The following is a 17,480-nucleotide window of genomic DNA, read 5'->3' as shown; positions in this document are numbered from 1 at the left end:
TATGGTTGACTGAAGTTTATCTGCTTTGTCCTCTGAAGCACCTTAAAGTAGTTCACCCAAAAATGAAATTTCTGTCATCATTTGCTCACCCTCCACTTGTTCCAAACCTGTGTGAGTTTCTTTCTTCCGCTGAGCACAAAACAAGATATTTTGAAGAATGTTGGTAACCAAACAGCTGATGGTAGCCGTTGACTTCCAAAGTATGGCAAAAAATAAAAAATACTAGGGAAGTCAGTGGCTATTGTCAACTGTAAATGATGACAGTATTTTTTATATTTGAGTGAATTATCCCCTGCATTTATTCAGAAACTCTAAGATCTGTCTGGAACAAAACAATGCTCAAACTACTGTAATTCAAATACAGATTATATATTTTGCCAGAAACTACCGATGTGTCACTAATCATATTGTTTTGTTTTCCTAAGAATACAAAGAATAGAATTGTTTATTGGTCTTAAAGATCATTTGGATTAGGCTCATTGAAATCTGAAATCAGTGGGCAGCGTTTCTCCAGTGGTATGGATGAGCTGCTGCCATATCTGAAATGAGCAATCCCATACAGCCTTGGCTAACTGTGCTGAGAAAGAGTGAATTAATAATTCACAGGCAACTAGAGGGTCAGTAAAGCATACTGCATATGTGTGTGTCGTGATCTCACTCATGACTAATCTCACTCGGGCTCAGACGTTTTCTTTGTACCTTTCCTACAGTACCATAATCACCATGGCGATGAATTTGAATGGCCACTGGTGTGTTGAGTCACAGCAGTCTGGTGTTCGTACCTCGCAGCTCGGGCTGAGTATGCAGAAGGTTAGAACGGACTGTGATGTCCTTGAACAAGCAAAGGGCTTTTGCGTGGAAGCTGAATGGAATGCTAGAACATCGCCCTCTTTAATTGTTATTTTGAAAATCAAAGCCATAGATATGGCGTAAGCATTACATTCTGGTTATTGTGTCTATTGTGAAGTCAGTTATCTAGTTTCGGACTCCAAGGGCCAAACCTCTATCACAATACTAACAATGAGTCACATTCAACAATTTGAATCTTGGAAAATGATTCAGTGCATTCGCAAATAACCAAAAAAGCTGATTAACACATTTTTATTTATTTTAGCATTTTTATATACGTATCAATGAAGCCATTTCCCAGTATAGTTTAGCTTTTCTAATGAGTAATGAAATATCTATAAAAGAATGTTTATTTAAATATAATTCTTATATAATCTTTAGACTTTAGACAGCCTTTAGACTGTTTTGTTACTATGAGATAAGCAGCTATGTTTATTGACTATAAATAACTGTATAACTGTAAATCAGAAAATTACATTGAGAATTACATAATTATTATACTGAAATAATTTTTAGCCCATATAATGCCAATAAACACTGGTCGACCATTATACCTACTAACAAAAGTTTGGCTCATCTGTTATTTACAAGGTGTGTGTTGTAGAATATCAAATTGGATATCCAGCTTGCAGTGTCTTTTTGAGGCAAATGCTGCTCTTTATCTACCCATAATGGCACGTGTTCCTTAAACTGGGAAACTGATCATTTGTTCATACGCTTTATTTTAGGCCGGTGCACTCATGGTTGGCTGGGCTTCATATTGTACATCAGGATGTTGTAGTTGTGTTTCAGTCCCAGTCGTTCACCATCCCTGACTCCCAGCGCTCGAGTAATGGATTTCTCTGCCTTGGGATCTTTACCGTTGTCTGTATTGATCAGAACATTAAAATAAGAACATTAGTAAGTGAATTTGAAATTGAATTCCTTTATCAAACATAGCATACACTCTCCAAAACAGGTACAAAAGTTGTCACTGGCATGGTACCTTTTCGAAAGGTATGTGTACCAATAAGGTACTAATATGTACACTTTAGGTTCAAAAATATACATTTAGGGTACTTATATGTGCCCTTTAGAGGTAATAAGGTGCAAATACATATATTTTGAGTACCCTTTTTTTTTTAAAGGAAACAATTTGGTCATAAATAAAAATTGTCGTCATTGACTAAACCTTGTTTGGTTTTCAACCCATGTGACATTTTTCCTCCATGGAGATATTTTGAGGAATGTCTATACTGCTCCCTTACAAACAATAAAACCAAATGGTGACCAGGCAGTGTCAAGCTCCAAAAATGACAAAAAGCATCCTTAAAGTGGTCTTTTGAAGGCATACTGAGTTGTTATTCACTTTGAAATGTGTCATTATTTCATTCTTATTCGCGTATATTCATATGTGAATATATATAGAAATGTGTCACACAAGATTTGGTATCAATGATGCCATATTGTAACTGGTTCTCACATCACATAAGTGATCATAGCACACCAAATTTGAATACACATTCAAATAAGTACATTTGAGTTAGATGTGAGAAGTGAATACATTTGACTTGTCACTGAATATCAGTGTAAATTTATATAATACAATTTGCACACACCTTTTTTATAATTTTTGTAGCTCCTGGTCACCATTCACTCGTTCTATGTAAGAGAACACGGTGAACTTCCTGTCTAACACCTCCTTTTTCAGTTTGACAAATGAAAGTTACAAAGTTTTGGAATGACATAAGGGTGAAAAAATGCTGACAGATTTCTCATTTTTGGGTGAAGCGTTCCTTTTTAAACACATTTATTAAAAAAGTTAACACAGGAGCAGCACATGCAATTTTAACTTCCTCATTTATAAGGTTGCCACTTTTTCTCTTAGCAAATGAGAGCTGAGATGAACTGAAAAAAAAAGCCTCTGTCTTCAGATAAAGGCAGTGTTCGCTTGCCAACACCTATCGGTTTTGATTGTGCTGATTGTGTTGGTTACATTATACTTTCCTGGCTGAGGATATTCAGTGATTCAGTGGTAGTAGTGATAATACAGTGATGACCTAATCTTGATTTTTAAGAATGCAGCTAGTATGAACTCTGCTCTGTACTCTCATTATATGAAAGATAAGCCGCTTTTTCAGCAGCGTCACATTTAAGTGTGTGTGGTTGTGTTTGCGCAGGGAGGGTGACTGAAACTTTGATACCCTTTATTACCTATTGAAAGGTTGAAGAGCTTTGGTATCTGTTCATTGTTTAAGTAAAACCTCATTTCATGGATTACCACATTCAGAATTTGATCCTCAGACCTTTGGGTTTAGCCAGAATGCTACCAACACCAGTGTAACTGAGACATAGACATTTAGTTCTAGAAAAGAATATAGAAGAGATTCAAACAAAAAGTCTACCTCTGACAGTTGTCTTTGATCTTCATCAGATTGGGGCGGTGGCCATGTAAGGTCCAGTTTTCCAGTGGATTGACGCACTATAAGCAGAAGACAGATGTTTATTTCAGTGAATGCACTGTATAATCCATTAATGAACTGGATGTTCATGAAAATATCCATGCATAATGATCAATGGGTGAGAAAACAACAAAGTACTGACAAGTAGGCACATATTTTTCTCAAGATTTAGAAGAGAAACATGAATTAAGTGTCCAAATATAGCAGAATTTCACACTGAAAAGGATAATGAAGACTTTTTTATAAGAAAAATTGAATTAAAATACTTAAAATACTTAAAACTTTTTTCACATATCAGAAAGTCACTTCTGTTGCATCACAGTAGTATAAAGTTATGACAACAGCAATACTTGTCTATAACTGTTAGTTGCCCTTACAAAAATGTACTATGGTTACGTAAATTAACATAGCTATTGAAGTTATTGTTATTATAGTAAAGCAGTGGTTAAAGTAATATTGGCCATCATCAGCCAAGGAAGAATATAAAATGACAGAAGGATTCAGAAAATATCTCACTATTAGAAGTAGATATCACACAAATTATGATTTTACAGTAGTAAGTACTATACTATGGCATTTTGGCAGAAATTGTTACGCTAATAATTGTAAAGGATAGCTCTTCTGAGTAAACCGGAATGGAGATTTCTTTCATAAAAATGAGTCTGACGTAGAAATGAAACAAAAAACAAAACACAACTTAAAAAATTACTGTACTCTAAAAAAAAATTCAACCCATCTTCCATATTTGATCGAAAGCAACCCAGCATTTTTTAGAATGTGGAAAACAAAGTTATTTCACTTCCCCATCAGTTTAATACGAAATCTATGTGTCACTAATTGTTAGCGTAAATGCTTGGATCATTTCTCTAAATGAAGACTAGCAGGCATTTCAGCAGGCTTGTACAGTAGAAAAATATCATTTCAAGAAATCACAACTGTAGTTTATGTATTGGACACATGTTATATTTCAAAAATGCACAGTACTCTTATCCATACTCTTACTCCATATTATGCTCATGTCAGCACATTTGACTAATACAGAAATTTCAATAACCAGGTTATGTTAGTACTGGTGACACAACACCATATTAGCATTCTGGCTCTTTGTTTGTTCGCTGCCATGGTGAAGCACAAACTACCAGCTTCCAGTCAAATTATATTATGGTTAAATAACATTCTAGACACAGAAAAGTGTTAGAATCACACTGTTAAAGGGTTACTCCATCCCAAAATGAAAATTTTGTCATTAATCACTTACCACCAACGACATGGGGGGGTAAGTGAATAATGACTACATTTTCATTTTGGGATGGAGTATCCCTTTAAATAATAGTTCACAAGTGTTAAGTTTTGCCAGTGTTGCTGTTATTAAGGTTTTCCCCTTAGCTGAAGTAGTAGAGCATTGTGCCAACAACACCAAGGTCATGGGTTTGATTCCCAAAGAATGAACACATACAGTAGATCTTGAATGCAATGTAAACTGCTTCGGATAAAGTTGTCAGTCAAATGTATAACCTTTAAATGAATAGTTATTTTTCAGGATTTTTTTTAGATATGACTTGTTTTTTGCATATGTATCCTCCATTTATACATTTGATCTATGTTGCATCCTCTCCTGTAGCTAAAACAGTAGCGTGTGCTGCTAGAAATACAAAGATTATGGGTGTGTTCCCAGGAAATGCTTGGCTGAGCAAATGTATTTTGTATTATTTTGAATGCGACAGAATTTGAATGACAAATGCTTTTTTGTATGTGTCCAGTAGCTTAAATGGTTGTGTACGATGTTAACAACAAAGAAGTCATTTGTTTGATTCTCAGGTAATGCATGAACTATATATTGAATGCATACGTTTCTTTGGGTTTTCATTTACATTTATGCATTTAATATCCAGTGTATACCATTCCTACCTTCAATATGTTCTTTTCAACTACAACATTAAAGCACCAATGGTGTGAATTTTTCAGTTGATTTGAACTGCTCTGTGAACAGAAATCAATTTTTAACATGCTTCTAACAATGACTTACCTGACGTAGTGGTGGTAAACGTTTCTGATTGGCGGTCTGCTGGAGTCAAATTTGTCCATTGAGATGGGGGAATCTCTTGGCTAGAGGTTCCCCATTCCTCTTTCACTCTAATTTCTGTCCTCAAATCCATTCCTGCTCCACTTCCTTCATCTGTATACATGGCTACTCCTCCATAAAGATTGTTTCTCTGTCTCTGTAGTTCTTGTTCCCTCTTCTTAGCCTCCTTAATGTCCAGCTCCACCTGAGACTGCAGACTCGTAGAAGAGCGGAGCTTGAAGAAAGGGTTCTCCTTCACTAAACTCAAATCTTCATCTTCAGTCACTTCTAAATTTGGACTTTGTCTTGCTCTGACAGGCTCAGCAGAAAAAGCCCTCACACCCTCTGAATTCATCGCTTTCACAGATCCTCCATCTGTCCATGAGGTTGTCTTATAACCTCCGTTTGGTCCTCCCACAGTTGTGGGAATAGCGTTGGACTCTATGATGATTATCTGGCCCTTGATTCCCTCAGATAGACCAGGTCCTCGAGCAGCAGGCGGGTTGCCGTTGGTGCCTCCATACTGGGCCATAGCTGGTGGGGTGGGAGAACTTTGTGAGAATTGCATTAGGCGTTGTTTAACATCAACAGCAGAATCAACTTCCTGTATTCCAGCGGCAGACTCTGCGGTGGAGTTTGAGGCAGATCTGTAAATGGTTGCCACTGATTCCTTCGGCTCTTGGAATGACTCAAAAAGCTGCTTTTTTTCTTGAAGCTGTACCTCTGTTCCCTTGTCATAGAACCCAGGTAGTCGGCCCAGTTCAACTAGAACCTTCTCCCTCTCTGTCTCTGCGCTGATTTCCTTCTGCATCTTCTTTCCAGCAAACAGCCGGTCTTTGTCGTGGCTTGAGTCAGGTCTTATCTGGGGGTCCTGGGATAGAATAGGTCTTCTCAATGGAATTTCCACAAACTCATTAGTCCTGTCAGTTGGGTCGCACAGTCCTCGAGAACGCCGTAGACTCTGCTCTCTCTTCATGGTCAAACGGATCTCCCTCTCAATGGGAGTTTCATTTGGAGGAGATTCAGAGGGCTGAGGAGCATCATTATCATGGCCCTCCAAGACATCTGTTGTGCTGTTGAGGGAGAAATCTGCTGATACGCCACTATCGCTCTGGCTGTCATCAAAATGAACCACCTGCATTCTGTTGACTTTCCCTTCTCCTAAATGAGGCTTTGTGTTTGACTTGTTTTCCCGTTCTTGTTTTTGATCTTTAACCTCCCCCAGCTGCTTTCCTTCGGTCCCACCTGTTTCTGTGAAACGCACTGTTTGCTTTCGCTCTTCACCTGTTTCACCACCCTCTCTCTCCTCCCTTTTACTGTTCCTCCTCCCCTGTGGCATTATCAATGGCTCTTTTACTTCGGTAGAGATACAGGCGGAGTTTCCTTGCTCTGGATTGGTTGGCTTGCCTGCAACTGTTTCTAGGGGCGGATCAGCACCGCACACCTGTTGTACCTCCTCATTCTCCTTCAGACTGCTTGGGTTGTTTACCTCAAGCTCCCTCTGCTGGATGTTCTTGGCATTAACCACAGGTTCAGTTGTGGATTCACTTTGGGTGCTTGATGAAGGTTCGGTCTCAGAGAGAAGACATTTTGAAAAGCTCTTGGAATACACCTTGGAATACGTCAGGTTTGATGGTTCATCACAATGACTGTCCCGTCTGACCCACTGATCCCTGGTGGTGGCAAAGTCCACAGGTTTGCGGTCAATATTTTGCTCATCGCTGTTTTCTGATAGGAACACAACTGAGCCTTTGTCTACCGGTTTCATGGTAACAGGTTCCTCACCCTCAGTGTCATGCACAGATGTCTGAACATCTTCACTGGTTTCAGTGTTTTCCTTCACCTCATCCTGAATCTCAATGGCCTGACACTCATTCCTCTCTGGTTGGATATCTTCTTTCAGACCTGGCACTTGTGGCCACTCCTGATCACCATTCGGGTCATTTTCATCTGTACTGCTCAAGTCTTCCATTGTTACCTCAATGGCTCCATCTGCTGGTGAGGAGATGGGATGATCGTGAGGTTGAGGAGGGAAACTGCTGTCAGGTGTTTTTGTTTTTTCTAACCCACTAATATCTTCTTTGTCCTTCTTTTCCCTATCATTGGTGAAGTGGAATTTTCCTTCTTCACTACTGCATTCATCCTCGGATTCAGATTTCTGAGGACAAGTCACAGAGTCTGTATCCATTTGGCAGTAGATCTGTATGAAATAAATGGCAAAGTGTGTTATACAATAACAGAATGACAAGCCAGAAACTGGCTTCCTTTATTTGATTGAATTGGTATTCAAAAAAGTTGTCTTTTTCTTCCCAGGCATGCCTAACTGATTTTCTCACCTGTTCTTCATTTTTATGTCATAGAGGTGAGACCCATGAAGGCATTTTCTTTGTAAGGGAAACACTTAGTTTTTTTTTTTTTTTTTTTTGCTGATTTAGGAATCTATAATCAGCTTATGTTTCAATCCTAGCAGCTCAGGAAGGCTAATACTAAATTGAGTTACAGTGTGACTGCATGGAACCTTTTTCACCGTTGCAGTCTGTTGTTGTTGTTGGGTTTTTGTTTCACAATTCTTTGACCTCTATGTCTTAATCAAATTCATTAGGTCATTCATTAAGTCAGATTAGTATCTTTTCATATTAAGATCACCTTGAAATAGGTCACCTGAAACAATTATTTATTAAATTTTATTTTCATATTATTAAATTTTTTTATTTGCATCCATCTACAGACAAGGCATTTTTTTCTGTAACTGTTATCTCGTTTTTTCTGTCATTGTCTTGCACATTGATCCATACTGTTTTTTTTTTTTTTTTTTTTTTTTTTTTCATATTGGCACGTGACTTAGAATGATTAACTAAATTATTAAAGTTAGAAGAACATTAAACAGTGTGCAGTGTCAGGAGTGGAACTTTTTCCACCTTCAAAGTCAATAGTTTCTTTCTATTCTTTACAAAGTAAAAGTTTAACCAGGTCTTCTGAGAATCATAATTATTAAATACAAAATCAGATCTCCATGTAAGTCAGGGATTATTTTTTTGTTTTGTTTTGTTTTGTTTGTTTGTTTACAAGGAGTTGATCGTTATCAATATAATATTTGGACACTGGATTGCATTTTCCACTGGACGTAAAAGAAACACAAGGACTTAAAAGGTGTGTCATAGCATAATGCTATTTACATAAGGAGCAGATTAATACAGTTTAATCAGATTATACTGTGGACATGAATGACTAAACAACATGGAAAGTCTGATTCAGAAATAATACAGCAATAACAGTGAGGTATTCTTAGTGTCCTTATGAATTATAAAACGCCCACAAAATATATAATAAAAGTTTTGAATGAATTTCAAAAGGATGGAAAAGATGTAAAAATTAAGTACATAAACAAAACCTAGTAGCACAAATCTATTTTTAGCTACAGCATACTGAAAACTGCTGTCAGCATCCATAAATCACAAGACTTAATGAACATCTGTCACAAAATGTGGATAAGTATGTTTCTGGCACTTAATGTGCTTCTAAGTAAAATTAGTAATGTGGAGGGCGGTAAATTAAATAATCCTGCAATATCCTATTGATGAACCCAAGCTGAAATTCCTTACTTTGTAACATATATATACTACTGAATTAACTTACAGGACCCACTCTTATACATAAAATAAGATGACAAATGAAAATAGGCCTACCAGCCGATGAGATGAAGGAAAGGATGGAAGGTCAGCTGAAAGACAGAAAGAACTGAAATCGTCCCCCTGATACACCAAGAAGTTTTGAAATCTGCCCTTTCTTTCCCTGGTTTCCTTCTCTCTTAAACTCCCTCTCAGTACCTCCACCCCCTGCTTAGTAATCAAGGTTAAAATATGTGCAGTTCATTTCTCTCCTACTTCCACACTGCACTAAAGCTGTTGAGTAAACCACAGCCTTGCATCACTAATCCAAGCAGCTCTCAAAGCTCTCATGACTGAAGCCAGGGTTTGAACAGGGGATCTCTTTATGAATAACTTGCAGATTCATCCACAATACTGCAGGATCTACATGTAGCTATAATACTTTTATAATACTATAATAATGTTCAATGTTTAGGTATCATGAGCTAACAATGAACAATAATTTTACAGCATTTGTTAATGTCAGGTTAATGTTAATTTTTACATATACATTTTGATACATTTTAATTTCAATTAACATTAGTTAATGTATTATGCATGAACAGGAGTTAACCATGAATGGTAGCATATTTAAGCATAATTACTTTTTTAATTAAACTGATTAATACATGCTTGTTCATGACACTGAATGCATTAACTCGTGTTGAAGAAAACATTGTAAAGTGCAATGTAGCAGCATTAAAGTTAAATATTTAAATATAAATATGCAAAAGGTTCAAGCTATTGAATATTCGAACAATCAGCACTGCAATACACAATATTCTTTTTCATGTTTCATGATAAGAGGTATATGATAAAGGCATTACTATTTGACTCTTTTATACATTTAAACATAAGTTACAAAAGAAAAAGAAAAACAAAAGAAAAAAAAGTCAGCCTTTGATTAAATTTCATTGGTTTAGTTTATTAATCCTGCAGCTCTTCCTGTGTAAACTTTCTATACAAAATCTGCACCGCTTCTCATTCAGCTCTTTATTTAAACTGTACAAACAGGCACTCAGTTAAGGCACTGATAATTTACATCAAACTTTCTATGAAAAAAAAAAATTGTTCCTGAATTCAACTGATAACTTTGAATATTGATTACATATCATGGTATGAAACTTGAATGGCTGTCACACACAATTTAAACAGCGTTAATGAAAGACAACAGGAGCAGTCCTTATAGAAATGTCAGTTGGAGAATCTAAAAATGCTAATATTGATAAAGCAGTTTATGCCGTTTACTGTATATTGGTCAAAAGTATATCAAGTACTTTTCATAGGGTCACATTAAAGGGATAGTTCACCTAAAAAAAAAATCTGTCATCATTTACTCACCTCCATTTTGCTTATATATATATATGTGTGTGTGTGTGTGTGTGTGTGTGTGTGTGTGTGCGTGTTTTTGTGACATATCAGGACACAACTTTGTATAATGACATGGGTATGACACAGGTATTACAAGGAGAGGGTGACTTATGAGGACATGACCCATGTCCACATTTTCCAAAACACTTATAAACCATATAGAATGAGTTTTTTGAGAAAGCAAAAATGCACAAAATTGCCTGTAAGGGGTAGGGTTAGGTGTAGGGTTGGTGTAGGGCAATAGCACATACAGTTTGTAAAGTATAAAAACCATTATGTCTATGGAATGTCCCCGCAATTCATATATTATTTTTATTTTATTTTTTCATAAAAAGTTGTTTTTGACCCAATTGAAACACTATTCAAAATACCTTGTGTGTTCTGCAGAAGAAAAACTTTCATTGCAACAACATTAAACATAACTTTTCCATTTTGGGTGAACTATCCCTTTAAGATCTAAAAACACTTCCATCGAGCAGTTGAAGGCACTGTAACAATTAAAGCAAAAAAAAAAAAAAAAAAGATGTTACAGCATGTATAAAATCACAGGTAACCATTCCGTCTCTTTGCTGTCTCTGTTTTGATGCATAAACAAGGCACACAAATAGTTTATAACAGAGAATGCCACAACTATTGTTGGATGAGAATTATTAATTACCCACGTGGGTTCATTCCCACAGTACTGAGAAAAACAAAATATTTTTATATGGTAGTGTTAAAACCGTCAAGGCCTCTGTGGGTCGCCAGACATAAAAACAGGATCATAATCAGACGCCAGAGGCTGGGAATGCAACCAATGGTGACACATCAACAACAACATTCACACTAAAGCCTTTTCCAGTACTTTCCTGCAAGTCATTGTGCTTTTCAAATCTTCTTCTTACACAGAAAAGAGTTATGGGAATTCAATACAGTGAAGGCAAGGCAAGTCTTAAAGGCTTCAGTTCATCATAAACACTTCGTGCTTTGACGCCACTGCAAAGCAGTAAGTTTACCGTAGATGTGAAAAGCCAAAGATCAAAATACAAATGTCTTGAAATACAAACTCTATATTCAGAGTAACAGACAAGATGAAAATGAATGGGGAATAAAAAGAGTCACAGTCAAACGTCAACAGACTGTTCACATGATCGAACAGCATTGGCAGGCTTTTTGCTTTGGTGCACTTGCGTCCTCTGCTCGATTTGGGGCGCTGGTATCCAGCTGGGCCGCTGCTTTGGGGACGAGCAGAGGCTCCTGTTCAGCACGCTGTTTCTCAGTTTCTGCCTTGGTGTTGGACTCCACCGTTTCTCCTGCGCCATCCAGTGGAACCTCCTGAAATTGGCTGAGCGAGATGCGCATGGCAGGCGTGATCTCCTCGTCTTTTGGGGTTTGTGACTCTGTTTTGTTTGCTTCGACTTTTGGTCTGATTTTTGGAGATGATTGTGTTGTGGAACACATTGGAACATGGGATGCCTCAATAGCGCCATCTACTGTCACATTCTGGGATTTGGTATCAGTCGACTCAGGAAGATCTTTCTCCTCTTGCTCAAGATCTTGAAGACCTTCCACTGCTACATCTGTAACTATCTCAGCAGGAGGATCTTCAATCACTTCTGCCTGCTCAGGGTCAGCAGAAGCTTCCGGATGGTTCTCAGTCTTTTCCTCAGGACTATTTTCTTCGGAGTTTCCGGATGTGTCTTCATTTGTAGCCTCTATAGTAGGTTCTTGAGCAGTTTCGTCATCCTCCTCTGGGATTTCTTCCCCTTGGTCTGTGATGATGATTCTTTCTGCTCTAATAATTGCTCCACTGTCATCATCCTCATCCACCCCCTGCCCGAGCTCCACCTCCTTGAATCCAAGGAAGGTCATAGTTACACCTCCAGCACCTAGTCCTTCAGCAGGGTGGCTGTTGAAGCCGTTAGCAGAAGCATGTTCTTCCTCTCCTGGAGTATTGTGTGACGTTTCTCCTTCCACATTTCCGTTAAGAGCAGCTGAAGTTGTTGTGGTGTCAGTTTCTGTTGTAACATCACTCAGCGTTCCTGCTTCCTCCGCCTCGTGATTTTCAGCATGCACAGAATCATCTGCAACAAAAACCAACAGTATGACTCTAAAATCAGTTTTGATATTCATTCACGATAGGAATACCAAAGTTACAGAGTTATTATTACATGAGTATTTAAGTTATTAAGTCTTTGATTGGCGAGGCAATGCTTTAATTCTATAATTAACAGAATATTAAAGCTTTTTCATAAATATGAAACTAATAAGGGAAAGAAGGTAAAGCAGACAGAGGAAAAAAAAGAGTACAAGTAGGAGAAGGTGTTGAAGGTGTTGTGAGTTGCTAGATTGCTCTGGGTGGTTTTTGGAATGTCTGAGAAGTGATGTTCTATAATCTGATGACTGACGAAGTTGGTCTGCATCTGTTGGTTCAAAAGTTCAAAGAAAGAACAGTATATAATAACTGATATTTTATACCTTTCTTTTCTTCTTTTCCGTTCTCCACGATAGGTCCGTTAGGGGCCGTCTCAGCAACTGCTGTTTGATTAAAAAGATTTATGATTGATATTAGTTCAATATCATACTATTTAGATGAGTTCTGTTATTTTTTAAAACATTTTTTTTTTCATTGCAGAATATTATAATCTGTTTAGATTAAAAAAAAAAAAATGAACGAATTAAGCCTAAAAGAGATTGGTAACACTTTACAAAAAGTTTCAATTCGGCAACATAAATAAATATAAATATTGTATACTAATGTTTTGAAAGAAGTCTCTTATACAATCACCAAGGCTGTTTTTTGTAAAAAAAAAAAAAAAAAAAAAAAAAAACCTTTAAAATAATTATATTTATAAATAAAACACATTTAAAATCAATATATTTTCCAATGTAATTCCTTCCTGTGATGGCAAAACTGAATTTTCATCATCCTTCAGAAATCATTCTATTATGCTGATTTGCCACTCACAAAAAATTATTATTATTATCGATGTTGAAAACAGTTGTGCTGCTTAAAATTTCATGGAAACAGTGAATCTTTTCCTTTTCAGGATAATTTGATGAATACACATTTAAAAATGTCTTTATTTAACAGCCTTGATTTGAATTATTTTTTTTTAGAACAAAATAAGTATTAATAAAAAAAAAATAAAAAATAAAAAATAATGAACCCAAATATATAAACGAAGGTATATAATAAAAATATTATAATAAATTGATTATTTTTAATTCATCAACTTATTAATTCATCAGTGTTCATTTATAACTTCAGAAATGTTACATTAAAATGAACCTAGATCAATAAATGCTTTAAAGCTATTGTTCATTGTTAGTTAATCAGCTCTTGTTGTCAGTCTGAACCTTATTGTAAACTCTTACCAACGGAATTAACCAGGAATTAATTTAACACAGATTCACAGGTATTGTTTTGTCAAGGATTGTACTCTTTTGTTTAAGCGATAATCAAGTCTGGAAAGCAGACAAGCCTGATGCTGTGTAACTGAAACAGACAGGCAGATGGTTAGCCTGGACGCAGGTGCGGCACAAAGAGTGGACAGGTGGCACACACTCACCTGCTCCCACTGGCTCCACCACGGCCTCTCCCTATTGGATGAACAACAGAGAAGAGGTCAACAGTCATCCTTCGAGAGAACACATCACACTCTTTAGCTCTTTAAACCATCTCATTCTGCTGCTTAATGTTTAATTCAAGGCCATGGAACATTTATGGGTGGAAGAACTCGTCTCTGACCAGCCTCCATTCTAGACTAGAGAAGTTTCCTTTCTAAGTTCATTAACATGTGCACCAATTTTCCCAACATTCTCCCAGATTCTGACCAGTTGAGTACTGCTCACTTTAAGTATAGGAAACATTTGCTCATGGAATGAATTAATCATGGCTGATGGCTAATAGAAGCTGACATACATAAATGTTACTAAGTGCCCATTTAATTAATTTAATGAATATTAATACCATATGCAGAACATTAAATATTAATTGTATTATGTAATAGTTTTGACATTGACTGAAAATTACCAAAGACTCTTTCAGGTCTGTAGTGTTTGTGTCATATTTGTGTGATTAGAATTTATAACTCACACTTCCTTTATTGTTGAAAATGTCATAAATCATCTAATTCATGTGATGCTTTCCTTGTTTAACCGCTAATACTTTCTTTCACTCACTCTGATTGGATAATTAGGGGTGATCTTTCATCAACTTTAGAAAAAAAATGGCTGTTGCCAGATTCATTTACTAACAGACAGACACTTCAGCTTTTGTTGCCACAAGGGGGAGTGACGCCAACACTATATGTTAGATATTCAGTATTCAGTGCAGACAGTATTTAATGAATGCAAAATAGTAACAACAACAACAACAACAACAACAAAAAACAGATTTGATACTGCATGACCTTTCTTTCAGTCATCATAACTTTCCCCCCCAGTATTTTCCCTTTAATTCTTATTTGGTGTCTCAGAGATATAAAACTTCATTAGTGTTCACACTGTAGCAGTTCAATTGTAAATTGACCCCAAACAGAAACAACAGAGGAAACTTTTTAAATAATCTGATGGGAAAATTTTGAACTGTACTGTTGTTATTTTTACACTTTAGTCACTGGAGTCCTAACTTAAAGTAATTAAAGTCAATCTTTCAGCAAAATCATTTTCATTTCACATTCATATTCTGGTGAACTATTACTTTAATTAGAATAAATGCAATTCTATAATATAAGCTATAGTCTTAAAGCAGCCCATTACAGCAACTCTGATTCAACAGCCTTCATTGTGTGTTAAAATGTTAAAATGCATTTACTTCCAGTTCAGCTGACCTCCATACAAGACTGTTTGCAAAGATAGGCATAAATACATGAAAATCTATTTAAAATCAAAATACTCAAAACGGTGTGGAAAAATGTATTTAAATACAAATACAGTATTTTGAAAATACACAATATACATGTGAAATTGGCCATCCAATGTAGGCATTCCTATAGGCTGAAATCTATCTGGACCTATTCTGAATGCAAAAATATATATATATTATATATATATATATATATATATATATAATATTATATATATATATAATATATATATATATCTATATATATATATAGATGTGTACAACTGCTTAGAAACTTTTCCATTGAATTGTTTCCATTTTACACACCTCTTCCCTTCCCCTGCCCTGTAGGAAATAAAAAAACTAAAAATTATTTTTGAATTTTTTAAAAAATTTATTTCGGTGAACAATAAAACCAAAAGCTACTTCCTCTCACCGCTGTTTTCTGATGGTTTGGAGAACAATTACTCTGAGTTGCCCGACTGTCATTTCACAGAATTATACAAAGGCGAGCAAGTGTAAAAAGTGTCAAGCAAGTGTCAAAAAAGCCGCGTCCGTTTAGGGAGGAGTGCACGCAGTCAGCAGGTTTGCGGTGTAGAGGCAGGCAAAAGTATAAACACCACTTCCACTATGAGAGAAAGCGAGTATGAATTTGAATTTCCTTTTGTGTCATACTGCATTCACACATACAGCACATCACACTTTATTAATCAACATTTCATCCATGCTTCTTTTTCCACTCCAACGTTTTCCTACTAAAAGCTGCATGGATATATTTGCTTACCCTGATTGGCCTTTTTCTATGTAAACGATTTAGAAAACGTTCAATCAATCCACACTTTAACTATACACACTTTCTGTCATTGCCATGATGTGTATTGTCATATCACCCAGCCCTAACATACAAGTAATGCTTTAAACACATTTGACAAGCTAGTTAATAAAAAACAACAACTGATTAACTATCAAAACTGATTGGCTGATGCTATTTTTTCCCCTTGTTGGCGCTGTTGACTGAAGGCAAATGATGCACTTTTTTTAACTTTAATTGACAAGTGCAATTGACCATGACATCTTCACCTCATCTTATTCCAGAAAAGTCCCTCACCCAATGCTGAATGGAGTTGTACAGCTGCACCTCACATGCATGAATGTTGGGGTTGAGGGGAGGGGAGGTGTCTGAACTAGCTGATGCACAAAATCAGCAGCCTGATCAAGAAGTCGACTGGCACAAAGTATTTTATGTATTTTGAAAATACAAAAATACTAATCTTAAATGTATTTACAAGCAAATTACATTTGACTTTTTCCAAAGGCTTTAAAATACAAAATAGTATCTAGCAATATAGTATCTGAAATTCTGCCCATCCCTGGCTGTTTGTTGTTATGGTAACAAGTATAAAAAAAACAGCCCTGACTTGCTGCTTCTTATTAAATTGCTCATAATCATTTCAGAGAGTTGTGCATCTCATAGTGCACTGTGAACATGAAGCATACATTCCGTGGTCCTTCAGAATTCATTCCAATATTCTGATTTGGTGCTCAAGAAACATTTCATATCAGAGTTGTGCTGCATAATATGTTTTTGTTGAAACAGTGATACATTTTCTTTGAGAATAGCATTTTTAGGAAGAACAATTTTGTAACATTATAAACACCTTTACTGTCTCTTTTGATCAATTAAATACATCCCTGCTGTTTAGAATTACCAATTAAAAAAATATCGTACTGACCCCAAACTTTTGAACACAAGTGTAATTAGTTTCAAAAATGATTTAGGAGTTGAAAAGCTCTGACACAAGCAGACGTGTGACGGGTTCAGCGTGATCATGCATTCAGACATGCATTCTCACCTTATGTTGTGTCTGAGCGTCTGTGCCAGTTTGATTGGAACCGTCTTCAATGAGTTTCTTCAGTTTGGATTCTTCCTCTGCCAACTGCTCAGACGATGCTTGTAATCTAAAGCACATACACGCATGTCATGTTTTAGAAGGTGGGAAACTACCATTAGCTTATGTTTTTCTTCAAGAAAACCAATAATACTTTTGAATTTTTACACATGACATTTCATATTAGAAATTGTTTTATTTCTGGGAAGAACAAAGTAGTGTTGGTGGAAAACAGTAAGCAATAATATTAACACTGCATTTTTCAGTATCATTCCAGCAGTATAGAAAAAAACAATACAGATTTTTTTTTTTTTGTTTTGTTTTTTTGTCCACTCTATCATATGAAGTCATGAATGTCTTATTAATTTTGTCCAATTAGTTCGTTAGGACATT

General features: G+C 36.1%; 2 protein-coding genes across 3 annotated transcripts in view; both read right to left on the bottom strand.

Annotated features, from left to right (window-relative positions):
- Positions 1-398: 398 nt before the first annotated feature.
- Positions 399-9,301, bottom strand: LOC109092255. Its single transcript, XM_019106008.2, has 4 exons — positions 9,039-9,301; positions 5,317-7,552; positions 3,234-3,310; positions 399-1,715 (listed from the first exon to the last, which is right to left on the bottom strand). Exons 2-4 carry the CDS (start codon positions 7,538-7,540, stop codon positions 1,638-1,640), a joined length of 2,379 nt encoding a protein of 792 aa, XP_018961553.2. The 5' UTR covers positions 7,541-7,552; positions 9,039-9,301; the 3' UTR covers positions 399-1,637.
- A 924-nt stretch (positions 9,302-10,225) lies between these two features.
- Positions 10,226-17,480, bottom strand: part of LOC109092251 (paralemmin-3-like) — a 39,443-nt gene continuing 32,188 nt past the window's right edge. The window contains exons 5-8 of one of the 2 annotated variants that reach the window (XM_042757750.1): positions 17,052-17,157; positions 13,922-13,952; positions 12,828-12,884; positions 10,226-12,433 (exon numbers count right to left, since the gene is read on the bottom strand). In XM_042757750.1, the coding sequence (XP_042613684.1) occupies positions 11,493-12,433; positions 12,828-12,884; positions 13,922-13,952; positions 17,052-17,157 (1,135 nt within the window). In that variant the 3' untranslated portion in view covers positions 10,226-11,492. Of the gene's footprint in view, positions 12,434-12,827; positions 12,888-13,921; positions 13,953-17,051; positions 17,158-17,480 lie in introns of both variants that reach the window. The other variant, XM_042757749.1, reaches the window with a different exon arrangement.

The sequence above is a fragment of the Cyprinus carpio genome, chromosome A6 (assembly GCF_018340385.1).
Source record: "Cyprinus carpio isolate SPL01 chromosome A6, ASM1834038v1, whole genome shotgun sequence".
NCBI classification, from domain to species: domain Eukaryota; kingdom Metazoa; phylum Chordata; class Actinopteri; order Cypriniformes; family Cyprinidae; genus Cyprinus; species Cyprinus carpio.
This window is presented reverse-complemented; position numbering and strand designations above follow the sequence as displayed.

Excerpts from the sequence above, each read along its gene's own strand:
- LOC109092255 (XM_019106008.2), bottom strand. The coding sequence starts at position 7,540 with ATGGATACAGACTCTGTGACTTGTCCTCAGAAATCTGAATCCGAGGAT. Across the intron at positions 3,311-5,316 it reads GTTTACCACCACTACGTCAG|TGCGTCAATCCACTGGAAAA; the intron begins GTAAGTCATTGT and ends TTCTGCTTATAG. Across the intron at positions 1,716-3,233 it reads ATCAAAGACAACTGTCAGAG|ACAACGGTAAAGATCCCAAG; the intron begins GTAGACTTTTTG and ends TGATCAATACAG.